The sequence below is a fragment of the Melanerpes formicivorus genome, unplaced genomic scaffold, assembly GCF_026170545.1.
Source record: "Melanerpes formicivorus ecotype bairdi unplaced genomic scaffold, bMelFor1.0.p_v2 SCAF_74, whole genome shotgun sequence".
In the NCBI taxonomy this organism is placed as follows: domain Eukaryota; kingdom Metazoa; phylum Chordata; class Aves; order Piciformes; family Picidae; genus Melanerpes; species Melanerpes formicivorus.
Window position 1 is genome coordinate 3,209,454 of NW_027142426.1, and position 25,604 is coordinate 3,235,057.

General features: G+C 52.5%; 1 protein-coding gene across 3 annotated transcripts in view; it reads left to right on the plus strand.

Moving 5' to 3' along the window:
* Positions 1–25,604, plus strand: part of PLXNA1 (plexin A1) — a 124,827-nt gene that overhangs the window by 46,340 nt on the left and 52,883 nt on the right. For all 3 annotated transcript variants that reach the window (XM_068163797.1, XM_068163799.1, XM_068163798.1), the window contains exons 4-9: positions 5,546–5,686; positions 7,773–7,873; positions 8,314–8,437; positions 11,173–11,326; positions 11,964–12,063; positions 21,182–21,296. In XM_068163797.1, the coding sequence (XP_068019898.1) occupies positions 5,546–5,686; positions 7,773–7,873; positions 8,314–8,437; positions 11,173–11,326; positions 11,964–12,063; positions 21,182–21,296 (735 nt within the window). The remainder of the gene's footprint in view (positions 1–5,545; positions 5,687–7,772; positions 7,874–8,313; positions 8,438–11,172; positions 11,327–11,963; positions 12,064–21,181; positions 21,297–25,604) is intronic.

Sequence of the window (25,604 nt, forward strand, 5' to 3'; positions counted from 1 at the left end):
GAAGGGGGAGGCTTTGAAATGCACTCCCATAAGTAAGCCTTTCTTTCGCGTCGCCCGTCAGCGCTGTGCGAGCCCCGTGGAACTGGAAAGGGTCCCCGTGAAAAGGCTGTGGAGTGTGTTTCAGGCAGATAAGTCCCTGCCTTTGAAGTGTGGCAGGCGGGCAAAAGCGCCCTCCTCTTGTAGCTGCTGCCAGCCGCTGCGAATTAATCACAGCCCTGTACAGATAAGAGTACAAAGCCTGGCTGAGCACTTCTCCTGCCCGAAGGAGGGGTCTGCAGGGGACCGCTTGGGACCCAGGATGGGGCCTTGAGAGCCTGGAGGGAAGGAGATGGAGGGCTGGGATGGGAGAGTCCCATGTGGGGACTGACTGTGGGGCAGTGAAGAGCCTCCTCATCCCAATGGTGGGCTTGAGGGGTGTCCCCTGCAGTGAGACTGAGTCTCTTGGGGATCTCCTACGTGTGTCCACAAACACATGTTTTCAGTCCCACCCCAACATGCTCTGGACCCTGGTCGGTACTCTACCAGCATGTGTTAAATCCAAAGGCAGCCTTGGCATCTCTGCAGCTACCTTCCCTCTCCGGCTGTGCTTCCTCCCTCTCTGCCTGGAGTCCCTGGCCAGGGCTGAGCTGTAAAGCCCTGTCCCCTGCTGCCGTCCTCCTCCAGACCCGCTGCCAGTGCTGGGTGGCTGCCAGGTCACAGCTGCTGCCCTTCATTCCTCTCATTGCCTGTCTTTCCAAAAGGCAGCCCTGGGGAGGTGCCTCTCTCTGCTTTGTGCCCATTGCTGGTGGCTGTAAGGATGTTGGGAGGTTTTCAGCTTGGTGGTTTGGTGAGTGGTAGTCAGGCAGCAGTTATGGCAGTGGGGAGGTGCTTCCTCACCTGGACAAGCCTGGAGGGCATCTTGTCCAGGAGAGAAGTGTGCTGCAATGAAAGGAGCTGCCTACTCTTGGTGTTTAGGTTTTGCCCTTGCTGTGCTTTCACTCCCCTTTGCCTTTCACAGGGGTTTCAGGTCCCAGCCTTGTCTTGTACAGCTCCTTAGGGCAGCAGTTCTTCACCTGGTGCTGGCTCTGGTGGGGCCTCGGCCCTGCCGAAGCTTTTGAATGCTCCAGCAGCATGGTTTGCAAAGGAGAACAGAGCTTTGAAGGGGGCATTGGGCTCAAGGCAACAGCAGGACCTGTTGGTGCTGTTGTCCAACCATGACCTTGCACCGCTTCATGCTTCTTAGCAAGGTGATGTGCTTTCCTCTTCCAAAATCTGTATGGGAAGACAACTCCAGTTAAGACCAGACCATCCACAGGAACTCACTTTGGGCCTCCTAGGGGAGGACTTTTTGCCTCTGCCCAGCCAGGACATGATGTGCATGGTCAGTCATTGTGCTGGGGTGCCTGGGGTTTGAAGAACTGCATGTCCACCTTTGCCTCATCTTTCTTTTGCTGGGGTTCTTTGTGGCTGGCCTGGAAGGCAAGAAGCCTGCTGGTAAGGTGAGATGCCTTTGCATTTCCTGGCCTTGTGCTGCTTCTACCAGCCCACTTGGCTTCTGCAGGGAACAGATCTAAACCCTTCCCTTTTCAGAGTAAAATTGTGCTGGGTGTTCTCCTGTGAGATGGGCTCCTCACTTTGGATGGGAGGGTGGTGGGTCTCTGGCAGAGCAGCTTCCAGGCTTGCTTTGAGAAGATTCACCCCAGCAGGGAGCTTTTAATTTCTTGCCTCTGGTCTCCTCTATATAGAAAATGAGGCAGCAGCCCAACAAGGCAACCTCGCTCCTGCTCCTCCACCCTGGTACAGCCCTGGGGTCCAGTCGCCCCCTGGGTCTCCTGCCAGCCCCTCACAAGAGGCAGCTCTGCAGAGCTGCTGCCTGAAGCCAGCCTGAGGCAGGCAAGAGCGAGGGCAGGAATCCTGAACAAGAAATTAGTGCGAGTAATTATTAGTATTGGGTAATTATATCAGCACCAGGATGAGGAGAAAGGTTAATAGGTTTATTTATTTATTTATTTGTGGTAAATGTCTTTTCCCCTGGGGGGGAAGGCAGGCAGGGTGGGCAGGAAGGAGCGTGTTTCCGAGGGGGGCTGCTCTGATTAAACCGCATCCTCTTCCTCTTCCCCTGCCCCCACCTACCCTGCGGGTGTGGGAGAGGGGGGGAAGTGGTCCCTCCCGGTGCCTGTAAGATATGGGAGGCACTTTCTGCATCCTACAGAATCACAGAATTCTTTAGTTTGGAAAAGATCTCTAAGGTCATTGAACCCAACTGTTGACCCAGCACTGCCAAGTCACCACTAAACCAAGTCCCTAAATGCCACACCTACATGTCTTTTGACTACCTCCAGGCTTGGTAATTCAACCATTTCCCTGGGCAGCCTCGTCCCTTCCAATCCTTTTAGTGAATACATTTTTCCTAATAGCCAATTCAAACCTCCCCTGGTGCAACTTGAGGCCATTTCATCTTCTTCTGTTGTTTGTCAGTTGGGAGAAGAGACTGTCGCCCACCTTGCTACAACCTGCAATATGTTATGGTCCAAGCATCCCATCCCCTTCCCACCAGCTGGGAGAGATAGGTTCCCATCAGGCTGATCACACTGGAAAGGCTCTGATGCTAGGGTTCCCACCTTTGCCCACATGGCAGCAGGTGCTATGGGCAGTCAGATTCTCCTGGTGTGGAATGATGTTGGATCTATCTGCTGGTGATCTCCTTATGCTGGGGGTGGGGGGAGCTGCAGGATGAGTTTGCTCACCATGAGCTAACTCAGAAACCTGTCCTTTTGTCCAGCCAGAAAACAACTCAATTACCACGTCTTGCAAATGTCACTTTCCTGAATCCCAAACCTACCTATAGATCATCCTTAGCAGGAGGAGAGTTGCCAGAGAGCAGGATCCCTATGTGTGAAAGCCTGGGGTGGCGTTGTGCTCCCCTCTAGAGCACCCTGATGTGCGGTAGGCTGGGCTCCAGCCCTGTTTGACTACTGAGAGTATTTTTAGGTTCTTCCTGGAGCCTCAAATTAACTGGAAGTGCTCCATGTCTGTTACTTTTTTTTTCTTTCTTTCTTTTTTTTTTTTTTTTTTTAAATACAGCTCTTTCTCTTTCCCAGCACTGTGCAGTGCAATAATGTAATGGGGAAATTACCCTCCTAGTTAAAAATTACTGCCAGTGCGACATCCAGCCATAGATCTATTTTAGAACCAGGGTAAAACTGTATTGATTCCTCTGTGCCGCAACTGTGGCCCATAAAAGGGTTGTAAAGGTGCATTTGTCACGTTGCAGGGGGAGCTGGTGCCCTGCTGGAGGGGGGTATGCTCCCCTTTGCTGTCCTCCAGAGAGCTGACTTGGACAGGACTTTGTAGAGGAGATGCTGAGAACCAGGAGGGGAGTAACCTGTGAGGTTTGGTGGGCTCTGGGGGTGATGCTGGGTACCACTGAGCATGGGGTACTGTGGGGCAGGGGTTTCACATGGCCCTGTACCACAGGTGTCTGGGGCTTGCCCTCCTCTGGTACTTGGAGCAGTAGCAAATGTGATCTGGGACCTGGTCAGAAAGACACACCCTTTCACCCCCAAAAGGGCAGGCTGTACCTTCAGGATGGATGTTCAGCATCTCTGGATTCTCTAGTACAGTGGTACCCAAGGTGTGGGGGGGGAGTGATGGGGATCAGAGTCTGTGTAGGGGCTTGGCAAAAGGATGCTGAGAAGGGCAGGTAAATACCAGGAGCACTTTGGGTTGTGGAGGAGGCTTTTCAGTCCTGCAGCAGGATGTACAGGGGTTTTGGGGCTGTGCTGTGTGTTCTCAGGAGTTAGCCTGGCTCTGCAAGCCCACTCGCCATGTCCCCATGGAGAGGGCGGCCCCTTTGCTCACTGCTGTGCAGGACTCGTCACTCTCTGGTTGCTCAGGGGTCTCTTTCTTAATTAAATACATTTGTTTTGTAAAACTGCCTAAAAATAATCCAGGGCTGGTGCATGCAGGAGGCTGGCAGTGAATCAAAGGCGCCGCTCTAATTAAACGGGCCCCAGTTTGTTTGTGAGCCGCATACATTTCCATGCTAATCAGCTGCACACCGGGATCCTGCTTTCCTGGCCCGTATCCTCCTGATTGGGAACTATGCAAATGCCAGTGGTGATTTATTGCAGGAGGGGGACCAGGGTGACTGGCATGCCAGGGTGACTGCCATGGGTGGCACAAGTGCTTGGGCATGGTCATGGGAAGGGCCACAAGGATGATCAGAGGGCTGGAGCACCTCTCCTGTGAGGGCAGACTGAAAGAGCTGGGGCTGTCCAGTTTGGAGAAGAGAAGGCACTGAGGAGACCTTATTGTGGCCTTCCAGTATATTAAAGGGGGCTTACAAGAAAGCTGGTGAGGGACTTTTTAGGGTGTCAGGTAATGATAGGACTAGGGGGAATGGAAAAAAAAAATAGAAATGGGTAGATTCAGACTGGATGTTAGGAAGAAGTTCTTTCCCATGAGGGTAGTGAGACACTGGAACAGGTTGCTCAGGAAGGTGGTGGAAGCCTCATCCCTGGAGGTTTTTGAGGTCAGGCTGGATGTGGCTCTGAGCAACCTGATGTGTAAGGTGTCCCTGCTCACGGCAGGGGGGTTGGAGATGATCCTTGAGGTCCTTTCCAACCCTAACAATTCTTGATCCCATGCACTGGGGGGGGATCCTGAGCCCTGCAGATGGGGATGCTGGACCAGAACCCTGCATGTGCTGGCATCAGTGTGGAGCTGATCTGGGGCAGCATTTGCTCCATCTCACTGGGCATGCTTCTCTGCCTGCTGCTGGGGTTTTTGCAGGATGTGCTGCTGGCATAGTCCCCATCCTGTCCCATCCCATTAGAGCAGAACAGACCCACTGAGCCATTTATTCAGCACTGTCTTCCCTGGGGCTGCCCTGTCCCAGGGGCCAGCTTGAATCTGGGGGTATTGCAAGTGATGACATTTGCAGCAAGCATCTGGTGGCAGGTAGGTTATAGCACGTAGTGGAGCCGAGTCTAGCTTCTACTCAGTAAGTGCCCCATGGTGCCTCCTGATGTGGTTATCACCAGTATAGCCAGAAACCATTGTGCTTAGGAAGAGCTTTAACGTAATTGCAAGCTATAAGGGGATTAAAGCCTTTGCCACGTTCCTGCTCAGGGAACAAAGGAGCTTTCTGAACCTCTGTTGACCCTCAGCTTCCTCGAGACCCTCTTGACTTTGCCGGTCATGAGCCCAAGTGTTTCCTCTAATGGATGGGGAGACAGGAGCCCAGCCTGCATGCACCACAGCCTCCTGGCCTGGGCTTGGTGCAATGTGTCCTGCCAGCTGCTTTCAGTGCTGCTGTGGCAAGATGGGTTTGCTGCTTTACTGCAATCAAGGAGCTCCTCTGTGCCATGCTGCAAGTTGGAGGGGCTCTGAGGCTGAGCGCAGCATTGAGGGAAGCAGGGCAGCTGTGCTGCAGTGGCAATGGCCATGCTGGTGTGGGATGGAATGGTGGCATCCCTAGCAAAGCACATTCCCCATTCCACACCATGGGTAGGGGCTGGGGTGCGTGTGGGACTGTGCTCACCCCACCTTGCTCTCCCCACAGATCCTGGTGGACTTGCTGGCTGAGAGGAAGCACCAAGCGCTGCAGTATGAGAATGTCGTGGCCCACGAGGGCAGCTCCATTCTGCGAGACCTGGTGCTGAGTCCTGACCGCCAGCATATCTATGCCATGACTGAGAAACAGGTAAGAGGAGGGCATGGTAACCCCTCTGCTTTTTATTGACTTGGCAGCCTACATTGCCACCCCAGCCTGCAGTCCCTTGTGCTGGGAAACCTTTCAGGCAACTCCCTGGTGAGTCTGCTCTTTGCTTCCTGGAGCTGGGGCTACCTGGGGACTCCTTTCCCAGGCCAGAGTGGCAGCTCCTCCATGCTCCTCTCTGCAAAAGCACTGCCCTGAGGCATTGAGTCTGTGGCCCTGCTGTTCCTGTCCTCCCTGGGGCTGTGCTCCAGGCATTAATTGTTAGCAGCAGCTGCTTGAAATCCCCATGGTCCCTGGGGACTGAGGGCTTCCTGACCTTTCTTGCAATGAGGGGCTGGCCTTCCTGTTCTGTCCATCCTCTCCTAAGCAGGAGTTTTGCAGGTTAGCAAAAACTCCTTGCTCCACAAATAACTTTTTCTCCTCTGGGGTGTCTGCTTTTGTGCTTGGGGACATGGGGCTGCTGGGCCCCTCAGCTTTGGTGTGCACCCTTCGGTCTCTGCTGTTGCTCGTGCTAAGTCAACCAAGAGGTACAGATCTGATCTGGATCTGGTGCTGCCATCCTGGTGGTGCCATCAGGGCTCATGGTAGGGAAGTTTTGGTCATGAGTGTTTGCGTGATACCCAACCTGCAGCAGAGCTTGCTGGTGCAAGTTCATCTGGCCATAGGCTACATTGGAGCAGGTGAAGCAGGTTCATGCCACATGGTGGCACTTTTTGGATCTGGTTTGAGCAGGGACACACACCATACCCTGTGGGGTGACACAGATCCTGTGTCTCTGCCCAGCAGAGATGCATGTGTGAGTGGAACTACTGTGGAGTTCAGAGCATAGCAGGTCTCCTGGCTGCCAGCTTGGGAGGGAGAAAGATGCTGGAGTAGGACCATGGGTTTGTCTAGACAGCCCCATGGAGACTGCAGAGCCCTTTACCTCCTCCTCCAAGCTCCAGTCTCTGTTTTCTGCTCTACAGCAGGAAAGCTGTGGCTTTCCAGGTGAGGAAAAAATTGCATTTGTGTTCCTTCATGCAGCTGTCCTGGGCCATGTTTGTCCTTGGCTGTGTTCTTGTCTAAGGCCTGGTTCAGCTAAGCCTCCCCTCTGTGGGGGCTATGTTGGAGGTGTGGGGGGTGGTGGAGTGGTTATGTTAGCCTGGACTGGGTGTCTTCCCCAGGGGCTGGCATGCACCTGTGCAGGGTCTACCCTGGGGGGACCTGCTGCCACCCTCCTTGCCACCATCTCCTGAAGCAATGTCAGGGACAAACAAATGGAGATGCTACAGGTATCCTTATCAGTATGCAAGCTGAAGAGTGCTGGTTGGATAGCATTATCCCAGCCCTGTAGGCACCATGCTGATCCCATGATCCCATGCTACTGGGCTGGGAGGAGGGAAAGCACCCTGGGCTTAGCCTGCAGTGGAGAAGTTTGCAAATTTTAGTTAATTAGTCCTGCCCTGTGGCAGCAGTGGGGAAACTGAGGCACGAGCATGGGAGGTGCAGACAGCTGCTTGGCGCTGCTGGCTCCTCACTCAGGTGAGCAGGCAGCTGCCTGCACCCCCTCCCTGTCCCCCTCTTCTCCTCCCCTCTCCTTAATAAAACTCGCTCTCTTCCCTACTACGGCTCGGTGTTATCAGAGTGCTGGTGGAAAGTAATTAAATGAACAGTTGTAACAGAGCTCGGAGGGCTCTGAGAATGAGGGGATTTTAATCAAATCTGGAGGAGCAATTAATAAAGGACTGGTAACCCTTTCGGAGCAGGGCTGCGGCAGCCACGGGGTGCCTGGCCAGTATGGGGAGCTGACGTGGGCCTGAGCCAGCACAGCCTGCTCCCACAACCCTGCAAAGATGCGGTGGTGGAAGGAGCTTGGCTGGGGAAAAAGCCTCCCTGGGATGGAAGTGTTGCCTGCAGGCATGCTGCCTGGGTAATGGTGGGAGCTTAGCCTGCTCCCCACCACTGTGTCCTGTCTGATGGGGTGGGAGCCACAGGGCAGGGTGACTCCTGTTTCTGGCAGGGTCTAGCCATGGGTGCAGCAGGAAACATTACAGCCCATCATCTTCTGTTGCTCCCTGCCTGTTTGCTGCAGGTGACACGGGTGCCAGTGGAGAGCTGTGAGCAGTATGAGAGCTGTGAGCTGTGCCTGGGCTCCCGGGATCCCCACTGTGGCTGGTGTGTCCTCCACAACATGTAAGTACCACAGGCTTGGCCCAAGGGCCACACCAGCAAACCATGGTCCCTCCCCACTGCTGGTCTCCCTGGGGACATATCTCCTGGACTTCAGTCCTGAAGCATAGCGGGGGAGAGAGGAGTCCAAAGGGTCTGTCATCCCTTCCCATGACACCCAAGCAGCGCTCACAAATACCTGTGTGAGCACTTAAATCCTGTCTTTGGGCTCCTGGGTTCTACTTCTTTGTGCTGATAAGATAAGATGAACATAAAAGACCCCTAGAAGTCCCTGTGCTGGCACAAGGGGAAAGCAGAGCTCCTGTATGGGCCTCAGGCACCCACGGTCCCTAACTGGGCATCACCTCCATACCAAAGGGCCTGTCTGCCATGGCATCAGCCCAGAGCCATGCAGGACCCCAGGGGATTGTCCTCCTCACCGTGCTGGTTCCATCCCCCTGCAGATGTTCCCGCAAGGACCGTTGTGAGCGGGCAGATGAGCCCCAGCGCTTCGCCTCTGACCTGCGGCAGTGCGTGCAGCTCACCGTGCAGCCCAAGAACATCTCCGTCACCATGTCAGAGGTCCCGGTAAGCCACCTCTGCTGCCTGCAGATTGCCCCCAGCCACTTCCTGACCTTCTGGAGATGATGGCTGGGGAGGTGACAGTTGGTGCAACTGATGGTTGGGGAGGCTGGCTCCATCAAGAAAAGCATTGCTAGCAGGTCGAGGGTGGTGATTCTCACCCTGTGCTCTGCTCTGGTGAGACCCCACCTGGAGTACCCCATCCAGTTCTGGAGCCCCCGTTACAGGAAGGATCTGGAGGTGCTGGAACGTGTCCAGAGAAGGCCCATGAGGATGTTTAAAGGGCTGGAGCACCTCTCCTATGAGGGCAGACTCAGAGAGTTGGGGTTATTCATTCTGGAGAAGAGAAGGCTTCGAGGAGACTTTATTGTGGCTTTCCAGTATCTTAAGGGGGCCTACAAGAAAGCTGGGGAGGGACTTTTTAGGGTGTCAGGTAATGATAGGATTAGGGGGAATAGAAAAAAAATAGAAATGGATAGATTCAGACTGCATGTTAGGAAGAAGTTCTTCCCCATGTGGATGGTGAGACACTGGCACAGGTTGCCCAGGGAGGTGGTGGAAGCCTCATCCCTAGAGGATTTTAAGGCCAGGCTGGATGTGGCTCTGAGCAACCTGATGTAGTGTGAGGTGTCCCTGCCCATAGCAAGGGGGTTGGAACTAGATGATCCTTGAGGTCCCTTCCAACCCTAACAATTGTATGATTCTAATTAAAAATAATGAATGTGTATACAACAAATAGGAAGACAGGGAAAGGAAGTCAGACACCTAAAACATAAGCAAAATGCAGGGCATTGATAAGGGCTGGCCTATTGATGGAGATAACAAACCAGCTGCTGATTATTCAGCATAGACATAACCAAGCAATAAATATTTCTCTGTAATACAAACCCCAGCATCAGAGATACCATTTGTAGGCCAGCAATCTATCTAGCTCAATATCCTGTCTCTGACCCTGGCCTGCGGTGGGTATTTTGGGATGAGGCTTTGATGCACAACTCGCTGCTCTGTCTCTGAGCAGACAGAAAGGATGATGGACTTCCCTGAAGTATTTTCCAGGCCATTAGCACTGTGAAGAGAATATGAAACAGCATATACTAGCAATAAAGTTTTGAAAACTGCCATGTCTGGATATCTGACACTCAGGAGTCCTATAAGAGTTGGCCAAGGAGTTCCATGGCCTGCAGATATTTGTTGCAATGTGACTTTGTAATAAATAAGCAACGTTAAGAAAAGCCCTGAAAACAGAAAAGGTGCTGATTTGTTTCTTTCTCCAGATGCAGCAAGGGCCAAATGGTCAGAGACTGCTTAGTCTGATGTCAAGTTTAGAAAGACTAAAGGAAAAAAACCTGGTGCAGGGTACAATTAATAAAGACTTAAAGGATGGGAATATAATTAATGCCAGTCGATGTGGTTTTATGTCAAGCAAACCACATTTTGTTCTTTGATGAAATGATGACTTGAATTAGAAGAGGGACTGTGGGGATGTGATGTTCTTAGGCTCCTACAAGGCATTTGACTCGGTCCAACACAATGTTCTGATTAAAAATTAGCATTATACAATATTGATAAAGCATGTGTTAAGTGGATTAAGAGCTGGCTCTGTGACAGATCTCAAAAAGTCCTCAGCAGAGGGGAGTTGCCACTGGATGGGAACAGTTTGGAAAGTGCTTCTGCAGCAGCTGATGCTTGTTGGTGATGTGGAGATAAATGCAAGACGGCTGGGGACGGGCCCCACTGGGATGCTGGGACTGAGGGGGCAGTGTGGGCTGAGATTTCCTTCAGAGCAGTTGGTCTTGCAGAGAAATGGAGATTTGATATAGTCGAGTCTGAAGTTATACACAGAGGGAGAAGACAGGCATTCAGCCAGGGTCCTAGAAAGTGGTGCCAGGGCTGAGCCATCACTGTGGGGCTTTAATGCTTCTTGGGTGAAACTGGAGGCTACGTGATGTTGTCACCTCTTGAGTGGTTGTCTCCCTGACCGAGGGCAGGATGCTGTGCAGAGGTCTGGTGTGGTCAATGTGGGGAAACTGTGCTCAGACTGAAGTCCAGATTTTGAAGGGAGAGGCTGAAAACCTCCTGTAAACATCATGCAAATGAGTTGAAAGCTGGAGAAAATGCCTTGCAGTGAGAGACTTCCACAGCTCAATCTGCTTAGCTTATCAAAAAGAAGATTAAGAGGTGACTTGATTACAGAGTATAAGTGCCTTTACAAGGAGCAAATATCAGGGACTAAAGGGCTTTTTAATCTATCAAGGAAAGGCATAACAAGAACTAATGGCTGGAAGCTGTGAAAAATTCAAATTAGAAATAAGGCAAGCATTTTGTAAAGTGAGAACTGCTGACCCTGGGAATGAATTTGCAAAGGGAGAGGTGGATTCCTTCTCTCCTCAGCTCTGCCAGAGTGGATGCTTTTCTGCAAAACACTCTTTGTCCCTGACTCTGTGCTCGGTCTTTGTAGAGAGGTTAGGTGTAATGGCTTGTGGTATGGTGAGGGCAGAGAATGGGAAGCTGTGACTCATTTCATCTTTTAACCCATTTGAATCTGCTCTCCTTGCTTGAGCAGGGAGGTCCATGGATAGGGCTTGCTTGCAAAAGCCTGGAGCAGGTCTCCCCAGAACATGTGGGTGGAAGAGGAGGGATTGCAGCCCTGGTCTTTTCTGTTGGTTGGGCTTCATATGGCAGACACAGAGAACTCTTTTTTGCCAGTTTCCTGTGTTAATGCTCTTGCCTCTCCACCTCAGCTGGTCCTGCAGGCCTGGAATGTCCCAGACCTCTCAGCAGGAGTCAACTGCTCCTTCGAAGACTTCACTGAGTCTGAGAGCCGCATTGAAGATGGGAAGATCTACTGCAGTTCTCCCTCTGCCAAGGATGTAATCCCCATCACCAGGGGCCAAGGTGAGCCTTATGCCCTGGGGTTGGAAAAAAGCCATGGACAAACCTTGTCCCACAGACAGATGTGGAAGAGGACAGTCCTCCCACGGTGGCAGGTCCCAGTCCCTGAGCAGGACCTGAGTTGGATTCTTGGGGTATAGGAGGAGAAGGACATTGCTGATCATAGGGAACTGGTCCTTGGTCTCCTCCAAGCCATGGGCACAGCTACTTGCTGATGCTGTATTGGTCTGTACACCAGTCTGGGGCACCCTGTTCTTCTTCCCACCTATGGACCACCCCTTGATTAATGTGCTACAGCAGGTCGTGGCCATGCCAGGTAGCCATCTGCTCTAGGACATTCTGCTGACCCCAGAAATGTTAAGTTCCCCTTCAGTACCATCAATACAACTCAAAACACCTGCCTCCATGCCAGGGGGGTTGCAATTAGCAGTAGGCACTCAGAGCTGTGTTTGGGCTCTGCTGGCCTGTTTGGTGGCTGACTGGAAGAACACCTTTTGTTGCCAGATACAGGGAATTTTGTTAGTTAACTGGGCTGGGTAGTGATGCCTAGCTCCTTCCAACCCATCGCAAGCCGTGGGCTGGATGCTGGTCTGTGCACTGTGTTCTTTCTGATGCCTTTTCCTGCCTGTGTCTCTCCCAGGGGACAAGCGAGTGGTGAAGCTCTACCTGAAATCTAAGGAGACAGGGAAGAAGTTTGCCTCTGTGGATTTTGTTTTCTACAACTGCAGCGTCCATCAGTCGTAAGTGGCTTGGCCTTCATGAGCACGCTCTGGGGGCAGATGGTGGGACAGTGTGAGACTTGGAGGGGGGAGACATCTCAGTTTTGTGGGTGCTGATGTTGCAAGAGGAAAGGGCAGTCAAGTATAGTGGTGTTTGCACTGAGAAACCACCTCTGTTTGCCTTTGTAAACTGGGACGGTGACCAGAGCACCCACAATTGCTTTGAGCATGCAGGAACGTGTAGCATCAAGGCAGAAGCTCACTTAAAGACAGGTCTTTGGGTTTGGCAGAGCCTTGGAAGACAAAAGTGAGTTTACTGCATTGCAGGCTGTGGCAATCCATGTGACTGAGAATGATGAGCACCTTCTTGTTCCTGGAAACAGTTAATAGGAGTGACTGGGTGATGCAAAAGGAGAAGCTTGTGTTTTCCTGCAGACCTGCTTCCCAGGCTTGCTGGAGTGCCAGCTGGGAAGTTACAGCAACATGGGATGGAGCATGCTGCATGTCCTGGGGCGTTTACTCAAGAATTTCCTAACTGGAAGTAACTGTGGATTTTCCTTCTTGTATGGCTGCTGTGAAATCTGCTCCATGTAAGGGTTGTTAGGCAGTTTGAGATATACAGGTGATAGAACAGAGGAGGTGTGGGTTATTGATGCAGGGGTGTCCAAAGCAGGGTGTCCAGAGCCTCTAACAGCAAGCTCCTGATGAGGAGCTACGGATGGTGTGCTTGAGCAGCAGAGAGATGGCTCTGCTGTGGGAATACTGCAGTAAATGCTGGGATGTGTTAGGGCAAAGAATTTGGAGCTCAAGAATGCAAACGATTCTATTACCCTGCCAGAAACCTCCCATGGATGGTAGCGCTCCAGCTGATCAGTAATTATAGATAAGCAAATGCAGAGTGATCTCTTGGATGGCTTTTTGCAGAGTGTCTAGCCTGGCTCGGGGGCCTCTGCTGCAGGTTGCTTCTCCAAAGCCTGTTTGGATTTTCCATTTTGATCAGGGAAAAAGCAGGTGAGATGCAGGCACCCAGGCTGGGTACCTGCAGTAAGCTCTGAGGAGGATGAGTTGGAGGAAAGCCCCTGCAAACCTGGTGTGTCGGGGGTGGGGGGGGGGTTTCTATCTTGCCTGCCCATTGTGCAGGGACCAGATCTTGGCTCCTGTGAGTGCTGTGCTGGTGAGGGAGGAGAGAGAGAGAGTTTGCAAACTTGACTTTCTCCCTCACCTTGACTCCTGAGATGAGCTTTGTCTCCCTTCACGTCGTGTGGTTTCAATAACATTAGCTCAGCTTTGGCTCAGGCTGGCTGCATGTCATTATTTTGCAAATCAAAAAGCAAATTTGACTTTTATTTTTTTTCCTAAATGAAAGAATGAAGACTTTTAAGTACAAATGGCATCAGATTGGGTCCAATGGGGGCTCCAGTGTTCTGGTCCAGGGGGGGAGAAGGTGGTGAGGGAATTGGGAATTATTTTATGTGTCAGACACGGGGGGGGGGGAACCAATCTCCCTCCCCCCAAACAAACCTACAACAAAGAGCCCTGACTGATTTATTACTGCGTTGATGTTTAATTTTGGATGCATTATTTAAAAAGGCTAATTATGGATGCATTAATATTTATGGACTTCAGTTGGAGCTGATAGAAAAGTCCATGTTCTAGGCTGCTGAACATTTCTATTATCTTCTTTACGTCAAGAATTTTGGGGGTTGGAGGCAGTTTTAACTATGTGACCTGCAGTCAAGTCATAGCCAGAGAGCATGGCAATACCTGGGATGATGCAATACTCTTAAATACCATCTGCAGACAGACGTCTTTAATGGATCTCTTTGGAGTTAATAGCTTTTCAGATCTGGGTTTACGTTTTGTGGAGGAAAATCTATACGTCAGCCTGATAAATTCTGTATTAGGAACAATATGCTGTTCCACGAGGCTAATGTTTTTCCTGTGGAGATCTCTGAGCACTGTGCATTACATTTTCTCTTTATATTTTGGTGGCTTTGCTCAGGTGGGAAGCCAGAGGCCCGAGTGTCAAATCATTTCTCAGCTGTGGATGAAATGTTTCGGCGAGGTTTTTCAGATGGTTGTAGAGAGATGGGAGGATAAGGCAGCTCTTCACTGATGTCAGCTGAGCTAGCTTTAGGGCAGCCAGTGCAGCCTCCACTGTGTACACCAGGGAGAGTCTGACCCTTCTTATTTTCAGCAGACATCTGGAAAGGCATTAGTGAAACGTGCCATTCAAGCCCTTTTGCAGGCTGTGGGGCTGATCCTGCCACTGTGCAAGCATCCCTGCTCTCTTGTTTCTCATCGCTTTGCAAAACTCTTCTTCCCTTGCATTTTCAATGACTGCTGGAACCAGCAGTTGCAGAAGGAAAGATACATCTAATCCCATTTCCTACAGGGGAGGAAGAGTACATAGGAGGTTGTGCTGCCTGTATGTTTGGCTTGTGATGATCCAGGCTGAGAGATTGCCTTCCAGATAGAGCCCTGTTGGCTGTCTCATCTGTTATTGCAGGGCTTTCTAATGTCACACAGTGCTATGGGACTGTCTCCATTGCAGACCAGTGTCACTGGCTCCTGGGGTACTTCTCTGGGAGCCCTGATCTGGGACTTGCACCCTCTCTAGGGGTCTATTCCTTGGTCCAGCATGGTCAACTGGCAAGCTTCAAGGTGTCTCAGTTTGGTGTAACACACCCCAGGAGCTTTGGGGCTTCTGCAGGGCTCGGGCAGGTGTTTGCAGTAAGTGGCATCTTTGGGCATCTTGCTCCTAAAGGCTGGTGCATTAGGCAAGGGATAATTCTGTCTGAGCTGCAAGAAGTGCATCGAAATGAGCTGTGGAAAGCTGGAGGTCAATGCAGAAAAATGGGTCCCTTGCCAAAACAAAGGTGGGTGGCTGAGGGTCATAGAATCAATAAGGTTGGAAAAGACCTCAGATCATCCAGTCCAACCTGTCCCCCAACACCTCATGACTAACTAAGCCATGGCTTCAAGTGCCTATCCCCTCTTGAATACCTCCAGGGATGGTGACTCCACCACCTCCCTGGGCAGCACATTCCAATGGCCAACAACTCTTTCTGTGAAGAAGCCCTTGGCAGGGAAGCAGGGCTGCTTGTACAGGCTCATCTGCGGCTCCTGGGGACAGACTGGTTCCTGTGGTGGAGGACAGGATGGAAAACCCCAAGACAGGGAGTGGGGTGGGTTCCCTTGGGGGTTTCCTATGGGGTGCAGATCAAGCACAGGCATTTAAAGACCGCACGGCGCTTTGATCGCCTAATGAATCGGCCTGGGTCCAGCGCGTGCGCGGGCAGATGTTGAGGTCGTCTTTGTCAGCGTTAAACTCCCTCTTCAAAGCACTGGTAGGGAAATGACTTCCCTTTCAAGATAAAGACGTACAATCAGGCTCCCTGCCTGCCTCTGGCAGAGCCTGCACTTGCCAGCGAGGTGGGCGAGTGGGGAATCCTCCCAGAAAGCCAGCAAGCAATTCCAGGGAGTACCGAGATGTATTTCTTCTCACTGTTTTCATCTTTGCTCTCTGGGATTCTCTTCTGGAAATTCTGCTCTGTAAATGTTGTTGCAGTTTGGCTTTTTGGAGAATGTGGCTGCAGGGATAGGGGTGGCAAGTGGAGAGGAATAGGGAAGAAAATGAGAGCCTTTGATGCTGTGGGTAGGTTTTGCAGTGCTGCTGTGTTTTGAGCACCAGCATGTCACCAGACTGCCTTCCAGCGTGACCAGCCATTGCAATGGGGGAGCAAAAACCCAGGTGGTGGCATAGTGGAAGGGAGGAAAGCATGTCAGTGGGTTTTATGCTGAGAGGGCATCTGAGCAGCCTGGAAACCTGTGGTGGTGCAGGCCTGCACTGTCTGCCCTGTCTGGGAGGTGGTCGTGATGCTACCAGCCTCATGGTTGTGCCTCACTGCAGTGGTGCCTGTGACACCCAGGTCCTATCAGCTGCTGAGTTTCTCAGAGGCTGGAGCAAGAGGCAGACAGACCAGGTGGCTCTGGCTCCTCTTGGCTGGAGAGATGTGAGTCTGCTGTGATCCTGCCTCACAGGTCAAGCTTCCCCTATAAGCCTCCTGGGATTTTAATGCATGTCCCAGGGGCTGTGCTGCCTGGAGGCTGAGGCACCTGTTGGCACCTATGGGACGATGCCAGCCCTCATGCCGCTTGTTACTGCTGCCTTTCTCAGTACCTGCACCATTGAGCTGCCCACACATGGAGTGGCTGTTTCTCTGCTGGCCAGGCACTGCTTGTTTCCAGATGTTTCTAGATGCTTTCTTTTCAAAGGCATGGACAGATGGCTGCAAGCAGTTGAGTGAGTCTGTTTGAGTTAGCACAGCTGAGCTGCAAGGTGGTAACAGATCCCTCTGTATTCCTGGGCTGGGGCAGGTGGGAAATCCCGTAGGATGGCCTCAGAGACCACTCGAGATAACCTGGTTTATGTCACATTTGTTGTGAATGAGGAGGGCTGCTACAGCCTGGTGGTGTTTCAGTGAAACCTGGGTCTGATTCTGCATCCCCCATCTGCATGATGGCAGATGCCTTGGGCAGTGGGTCTGTGTGCCCAACCCCTACCCTTTGAGTAAAGTCCTTGGCAAAACCTATCAGGGACAGAAAAGCATTGGGCTGGCATGAAAGGAATGGCAGAAATGGATTGAGATGGGCAGGGATGGATGGAGGCGAGAGCTGAGCTCCCACCCTGTACCTCTTCCTACTTTGGGTCTGGGCACAGATTGGGAAGGGCAGAGCTGCCTGTAGATTTGTGTAGAGGTTTGGGGGGTACTGACCATCTGTTCCTGCTGCTCCACAGGATATCCCCCCTCTCCCTGAGGCAGAAAGATGGATATAAAACCCAAAGCTCTGCAGTTCAGCCTCTCACCCTTGACAGCTGCTGCTCCAGATGCAGACTGTGCTGGAGCTGAGTGTTTGCAAAGGATGCAGCCTCCTGCCAAGAGGAGGTCTGAGGAGCAGTTGGGGGGCTTGCAGGCAGTCTGTGCTATGCATGTGCAGATGCTGTTTCCATCAGCACAGTGTTTATAGTTTCCCTTCTTAATGGTCCTCTCTTGCTCTTGGTGCCATTCAACTTGCCCCTGCCCCTCCTCCCTGCCTGTCACTCTGTGTCCTTCTTTCTGGAATATGCTGCTCCATGGAAGCAGGCTCAGTGTGTGTGTGCATGGTGCTCACAGGCCATCTCCCTCTCGTGATTGCTGCCCAGGCTTATCTCAGCCCTGTGGACACTAGTTTTGTTTTCAGCCTTTCCCACTTACCCCACTCAGTGCACTGAAGAGCTCTGGCCTCCTCTGGGCAGGTGACATGCCTGGGGCTGGGACAGTAGAAGGGAGGGTGAGCAAGGAGCCTGAGTCCAATACTGCAGCATTACTTTAGATCAGGCATAGAGGCAGCTGCAACCTCATCATGGCAGCTGGAGGTGCACTCTGCAGAGCTGCCCATGTGCCCAGTGAGGAGCCAGTCCCCAAAGCCACCCCTGGCTCTGGGCTTGTCCTGCAGCGATGCTTGTGGTCCTGAGTGTTCCATGGAGATGCACTCAGTTCTGAGATGCTCCTTAACTGTCTCACTGCCCTCTCCACAGAGCTGCTTTTCTGCCACATGTGAGGCGTTTCATAACCAGTCCCAAACTTTCTAAGCCATGCTAGGGAAAGTGGAATGGGTCTTGACCCAGCTGTGTAGTGAGTTAGGAATAAGAGTGGAAGCTGTGTGGAGGCTCCAGCTTCACCCCTGTACCACTCAGGGGTGGGCAGAGCTGCCCTGCTGCCTGCAGGGCTCCCTGCTCTTTCTGGGGGTGCTTGCAGGCTGGCAGTGAGCCTGGGTTTGTTTTGGAATGACCCTGAAATGTGACTTGGAAGTTGGTGCCACTTCTGTCGCATGAAGGCGTAAGGAGGCCCCCCACCCCCAGTCTAAGCTTCATCTCCACTGGTCCCTGGTATGGATGGGGAGGAGGCAGATGGGGAGCAAGCTGTGGGTCCATGTCTTCACTGCACCTCCAGCATTGGTTTTCTGCCCGGCTGGGCTTCTTGCACTCTTGGCATGCTTCAGGGAGGGGGACTTCAACACATGAAGGAGGGCCTCCCCTAATTATCAGGAGTGATGAAAGCCTCTTAGGCAAGAAGTGACGAGGGATGAGTGCCTGACCGTGGGAAGGAGAGAGACGGCACAGATGGCATCATGCTGCAGAGCAACCTGCTCCTGTGCCGGGAACAGCCAGCAGCCCCTCGCGGGCACGCTGGGGATAGGGTCCTGACCATGCCACCTGGCCTGACCTGCAGCCAGGGGGCCCTGCCTCGGCTCCTGCCCTGGGTTTTGGGCAGCCTTGCAGGGCCCTGGGTTGGTAATGAGGACATGCTGAAGCTGGTAGGACCGAGGCAGGCTGGAAGGGGGGGGGGTTCACTGTGCTGCTGGCAGCCGGACGCTGGCTTGCTCACCACTTTACAGGGTCTTTGGCCAGCCGGGGGGTGCTGGCCCAGATAGGCTCTGAGTGCAGCAGAGATGTTACAGAGTGAGATGTGTGGTGCTGAGTGCTCTTAGGGTGGTGCTGGATGTCCTTCCAGCAGATGTAGAGCCATGGCAGAAGGGAGAGTGTGAAAACAATCTCTCAGGATGGGGCTGTAGGAATGGCTCTGTTAAGTTAGAAGTGGTTGGGAGGGCTGAAGTAGGAGGGAGGGAGCTGTGCCCCTCGGGGTGTACATGAAAGATAACCTGAGACGCTTCAGGTCCTTTGACAAAGGGAGACCAGGAGACCAACTGGGACTGCAGTAGGTAAAAGGCAAGGAAGCCCTCAGGTGAGGAGGGTCCCAAAATAGACAAGATTTGGCTTTGGCCCTGAAGAACTGCAGAGCAGAGCTGTAGCTCTTAGAGGCTGGGGTGCCCAGAGCAGGGCTGTGCTAGGTGCTTCACCCAATTTCTTTGAGATGTCTTCTGAGGTGGTGGAGAGGGGAGTGGGGAGTCTTTCTGCAGACCCTGAACGACATGATGGCTGGAAGATCTTCCCTTTGCCGAAGGCTGATTTCATGGGAGAGTTGGTCATCATGCCTCAGCACATGCCTTTCAACTGCTTGGACCAAGCTCCTCTCTGATATGACCTCTCTGTGGTTTCTCTACTTCTGTGAAAATTAACCCATGCTTTCCCTGGCCTGCTGCCTCCATGCCCTGGATTTCTCTGCTCACCAGTCACTGTTTGAGTCCTCATCAGGAGAACAGCATCCAGGAGCCACCCTTAGCTTGGTTTGTGTCCTCTGCTCCTCCCACCCTCTGCACCCCTCCTCCATCAAAGCAACCAGAGATAGGAGGCTGTGGCTCTGCTTTTAAGTTGAATCTCTGCAGCTGAAATAAAATTGCATATATTTGCATAAGGAGCATCTCAATTAGCATATTTGTGGGTAAAGCTAAAAGGGCTGTTCATTTGAAAGTGAAAATGTGAGCGAAACATGGAAATGACTTCCAGCCCCCTTTGCAAGCAGCTTAATTAAATATTTCCTTAGTGTGTGCTCATGGATTTGGGAAGCTCTTGCTGTATATGTAATGGTGTGTGAAACCCTGTGAACTTCTGGGGTGGGCATCGGCATTCTGAGCTGCCCACACACACACCTCCAAGGTGACAAATGTCTGCTGGAGGGCAAGGGATTTGGCATGTCAGTCTCTGCCACCCGAGGATCTCCCTCTACAGGAGTTTTCTTCCTGCCCCTCACACAGTGGTGCTCTACTTGCTGTGTTGTTTCCCAGGGGGCAGAGGCAGGGAGGTAGCTGTGATTTAGAAGTGGCATCAGGCTGGGCAGGGCTGCTGCCAGAGCAGTATTCAGGGGAAGATCATGCCTTTGATTAAATGTAATTGCTCCTGTTCATACTCAGATCAGTGAGGGCAGGTATGTGCCTTCTAGGAAGACAAATAGTGCTGCTGCTTCCCCCCCCCCCCCTCTTCTCTCTCTTCTTTGTTTTGTTTTGGTGGTTGTTCTTTTGGTTGGCTTCTTTTAAAGCCAGGATGATTATTTTGCTTTCCTTCAATCTCCTGCTTCAACTTGGGCTGCATGGGACATGCTTGGCACAGACCTGCCCCAGGAAGGACCTCACTGCTGCCCTGGGGCAGTGTGGTGGGGAGGGCTCAGCCCCTTCCTTCTGCACAAGGGCAAGGGCCCCAAAAGCTGCCCCCTGCCTGCGGGGGTGGGTGGGATCTCTTGTGTTTGCAAACAGGGCTGCCCCATGGTGTGGAGACGGTGTACTTTTAGCAGGAAGTGATTTGTAACGGAATAGGCTATTGGGGTGCTGCTTGTGTGAATGGGGGTACAAAGAGGGGAACCTGTATGTCCTCTCCTGTGTGGGGGAGAGGCATGGGCTTCTGGAGCTGGGATTTTTTAGTAAGAGAAGTGCAGAGCAAAGCACGGGGCCCCCCAACATCCCCGGGAGCCCCCCGGCATCCCCCAGAGCCTGAGCACATCCTTCAGGAGAGGGGAACACGTGCGATCGCACCGCACAAAGAGCCTGGAGAGGAGGCTGAGGAGAGAGATAGAAGCATCTCGGGCTGGAGAGAGGGGGTGGAAGCACACACAGGCACGCAGGCGCGGCTGCGGAGGGCTGAGGAGGAGGGGGGCTGAGGGAGGGGGTCACACACAACCTATTGTGAGCGGCTGAAAGGCGCTACAGTCCCGAAATGTTAATCTGACCCAACCTTTCCCCAGTTATAATTTTCCTCTCAATGAGTGTGCATTAATCCGGCCCTTTCTCCCCTGTTTCCCTGCGGTGCAGAGCCCTTGTTCTGCCGCTTCTCGCTAAAATCGCCTTTCTGCGAACCCAAATAAAGCTCCCAAAGTCTGGAGCTCGGCCCGCGCCCAGCGGCGGGGCGGGCAGGGTCAGCTTGCCAAGCAGAGGAGGGAGCGCAGCCGCCGCGGCTGGGGCACAGACCCTGCAGTGCCGGAAAGGCTCTTTCCCCTCAGCCTGCCGTGGGTCAACCTGGCGGCGTGTGCAGGCAGCTCGCCTCCCAGCCTGCTGCTTCACGGCTCTCGCCCCACGCGTCAAGGCTCCTTCCTACCCAGGCATGCAGGATTACCTGTAGATGCTGTCCTGCCGAAGCATCCCGAGAAGTGCCCCAATGGACCCTGCCTTGCTGTTGCCCTAACACCTCCCACTTCTCTCTCTGCAGCTGCCTGTCCTGTGTGAATGGCTCCTTCCCCTGCCACTGGTGCAAGTATCGCCACATCTGCACCCACAACGCCGCTGACTGCTCCTTCTTGGAGGGACGGGTGAAGCTCTCTGAGGTAAGGCAATGTCAGCCAGCTTCCCTCTCTTGCCCCAGTCCTGCCGTGGCCCACTGCCCTACAGGGGAGTGTTTAGAAGAGAGCAAACTGCATTGGAAACCTTCCCCACCACCTTGCCTAAGGTGCTAAGGCTGCCTGGGAAGCACAGGAGGGGTGGGAAATGCCAGTGGGGAGAGGCTGTGTTGCTGTGGAGAGGCAGCTTGGGAAGTGCAGCCCAGAGCACTTTAGGCTGAATGAAGGGAAAAACAAAGGCAGAGCCGCTGAAGCATTTTCCTTTGATGTTTCTGAAGGGAGCAAGCTTGAACTGTCATTGCAGAACAACTTGTTTTCAGAGAGGGGAAGGTTGAAATCCATAAAACAAACGGTTTTGCTACACCTCAAACGTTCTTCCTCTCAAATGCTTTGCTAAAAAACATGTTCTTTTGTGGGGGTTCATCCTGTGCAGTATCCGTGCCACCCACTGGGGAAACCTGTCACTGACAGGGTGCTTGCAGAGGGGCCCAGTGTCCCCCAGCCTGTGGTAGCATTGCTTGTGTTGGGTCTGAAGGTTTGGCACGCAACTGGTAGCTGTACAGTAAATGCTGACTTCGAACTAGAAGGGAGAGTTTTTGGAAGGAGAGTTTCTCCTCTGTCCTTGTCCTGGAAGGGGGCTCTAATTGCACTTCCTTTGGTTTCCCAATGTGCCAGTGCAGGGGCCCAGCAGGAAAGGTCTGCATGCCTGATGGTGCTGCTGAGAGCAAAGCTGTATGCTGTCCTCATGAGAACAGCTCAAGTGGATGTTGTTCTGGAGAAAGCATTTGTCCAGGTTGTCTCAGATAAAGCTTGGTCTCTGAGCTGTGGCAGAGCTGGTGTCCCAGAAGCCTCCCAGCCTGGGACTGGTCCCCAGAAGCAATGATGAACAAGAAAAGCTTGTCTGCACTTCACAGACCATGTGTGAAGGCAAGCAACCGGGATGTCCCTCAAGGTCTTTGCAGTCCTGGCTGGCACTGAGAGGAAGCCTGCCTCTCTATCTCCCCATTTGGGAGGAGCAGCACTCTGGGTGAATTAACCATCCCCTATAACTAGTGTTTTCTGAGATCTGTGGGCTCGTGGGTGTCCTTGAACATGGCTGTTGTCCTCCCTGTGTCCCCCTGCTTCTGGGCTGGGAGCATGCATGGAGTCAGATCCCTCTGTGGTTGAGATACCCCAATTAATTTTCCTTCTCTGCCTCTCTCATCACTCAGAGAGCTCTCTCACAGGAGAGAATGGTAGAGCTGGGCCATTACTCAACCATTGCCCAGCCACCAGCAGCACTAATTGATTTTGTGCCAGGGTGGGATGGATGGAGAAGCTTCTTTCCATGTACAAGGCTGAACCCTGCATGGCTTCTCTGCTCCCTTGGTGTGGGTCAGCCTGGACTGCAGGCCAAGTGTCAAACCTAGATCAACCCACCACACCCATGTGGAGAAACAGAGCACCTGCTGCCTCTCCCAGAGAGCTGCTGTGTCTGTGGGGGAACATTTGGGCTTTGCAACTTGCAGAGAGAGCTGCTTGGATGCTCCCTGGTTTGGAGCTTCCAAGTACTTCAGGAGTTGGTGGACCTGCAGAAGATGAGTTTCCCTGTATAGGGCCATGCTGAGCTCTTCTTGTGATCCAGCCCATTGGAATGTGCTGCCCAGGGAGGTGGTGGAGTCACCGTCCCTGGAAGTGTTCAAGAGGGGATTGGATGTGGCACTTGGTACCATGGTCTAGTAGTCATGAGGTCTTGGGTGACAGGCTGGACTTGATGATCTTTGAGGTCTTTCCCAACCTTGTTGATTCTATGATCCTTAGTCTGAGCATGGAGCTGAGTCAAGCTGCTTCTAAGCCAAGTACATTGGGAGAGATGGAAAAACCCAACCATCACGCTTGCATGTGGACAGGTGGGGTGGATGCTTGCAGCCCCTCTGCCAGCCTCTCAGATGGTGTGGTGGGTTGAAGTTTCCCCCCCAACATTAACTTTGCCAGACCAACTCAGTTAGAAGCAAATGAAGCTGTATTTACAAGCAAAATCTACGCTCTACAATGGAATGCAAGGAGCATGTACAAAATATACAGCATTTACAATATTATACAGATCTTTACAATTAATAAACAGCACAAGGACTCCCCTGGCCAAGGACTATGGGAACCTACTAGCTTCTCCCTCCCAGCCTCTCCCTTTACCCCCCCATACAAAAGGGACAAGAGAAAGGAGCAGAGGAGTTAGACTTAGCCAAGGCCAGCCAAAGCATGCAGATTATCTCTCCTGAGTGAAGCAAAAACAGCTGAGATCAGAAAGGAAGAGAAAAGGAAAGGGAAGAATTGTTATGGTACAGCTCCTCTCATTCCAGATATTTACCCAATGAATTTGTTTGGAATAATCTTTTGTTTTCCTGGTTGACCCAATAGAGATTTATTTACATTTTTGCACTTTTCTGCTCAAAATCTGTAACTAACTAAATTTTAAAGGCATAGCCTAAAACCACCACAGATGGCTCAGTGATGGCTTTGCACTGTGCCTTCCACCATACAGCCAAACTCCAGGGTCTGGCACTTTCCCACACCTCCCTGGTGTTGTCATTCGAGTGCAAGGGGCCTGCAATGTACTCATGGGTGCTCGAGGAGGGAGGATTTGGTAACGTGGGAAGATCAGAGGAAGCTGTTTTCTCCTAGTTTCTGCCCTGAAGACATCTGTTGATGGATTGACCTGCCCCAGTTATCCCAGAAGCCTTGGTACTGCTTCTGCAAACACTCTTGGTGTCCAGACCACTGGACCCCAGTGGCTCTCTTCTGCCCAGTCCCCTTGCTGAGGTCATGGAAGGCTGCTGGGTTCTTCTGCTTCCCTGCCAGACAAACCCAAAGCTTCTGGCTGAACCCCCCAGGGATGTTGTCTTTGGGACGCATGCATTTCTCCTGCAGACCAGCTGCTTGGGAACTCATTTTGGTTTAGAGCAGGCTGCCCCACAGCAGACCTTTTGACCACACTGGGGCCTGGAGTGGTGCCTGGCTTGGGGTTTGGAGTGCCTGGCTCAGCCTGCTTGTGCATTGGTGTGGCCTCGGCTGTTCCCGGCAGCATGGTCAGACACCCTCAGAGCAGCTGCTGCTGTGGGCTGCCTGTCTGGGCAGGATGCTGCATGATGAGACATCCCATTCCCAACCTCAGCTGTCCTGATCTTCAGTGTGGTGGGCGAGGGAGCTGAGTGCCAACCCACGGCACCACTGCACAAGTTAATAGTAGGTGTCCAGCCCCATCCTCTCTGTGGGAGGATGTCTAATGGGAGGGCTGTTTTAAGCAGAATTTGGTCTCTTTTGACTGTAGTGTGGAGGGCACTGGTCAGAAGAGACAAACATTAACAGTAGTGCTTAACTCTTCCTTCACTGGTTCCCACGGGTGGTTCACCATAGTTTCCTGGGTAGGAGAGTAGCAGCTGTTTGGTAGGAAAACTTGAAGAGTGACCCACAGCACTCTGCCCTGGGCATGCCAGGAATGTTTGCCTGGATTTCTAGGGTTGGCAGGACAGGAACAGGGTGTGGGTAGGAACCACCAGTCATGTAAATGTGCCTGGGAACTGTGGCAGCAGGAAGGATGTCCCTGCCCGCTGGCTGCAGTGGCTTTGAAGCCTGGGCTCCAGAGATAGTCCTCCTCTGTGGCTTGCTCTACCTGGGATGCAGAGTTGGTGATGAAGCAGTGCATCCTGCTGTTCACTTTTCCCTGGTCGTGGTGCTCAGTGGTGGCTGCAGGGTGATCAGTGGTGGAAGCTGGAGCTTTCCATTCCAAAAATCTGTTCTCCTGCAAGAGTTCTTACTGCCTGCTGATGTAGAGCTGCTGTGCTGGTGAAAGGCTGATGGCTTGCAGGGACCAAGTGTTTGAGCTCAGTTTAAGCAGGTTCAGTTTGTCTTCGTTCTCCTATCAATGGGAATGGCTGAGGACTTCATGACGGAACCTCAAAGCCAGGATCAATCCCAGCCTGCTTTCATCCCCATCTCAGCTGATGGCGCAGCCTTGTAGCTGGAGCTGGGAGCTGCAAGAGAAACCCAAACCACAGCCTTTGCAGTGTGACTCTGAAGCTCTTACCTTTTCAAGCACACCTGGACACCTTTGTCACATTTTTCTGCAGCTAGAAAAACAGTTTTAACAGAAACTATCCAAGTTGTGCTATGTTTGGGAAACTGTGCCTCAGGGGTCTTGCTGTTCTGCTTGTCCCATTCCTTCCTAGCTCCCTGCTCCTGGGGGCTGGGGCTCTGCAGGAAGGGCTGTTTGAGGCAGGACAGGGAGCTCCAGGGGCTGTGCAGAGCGTTCCAAGGGAT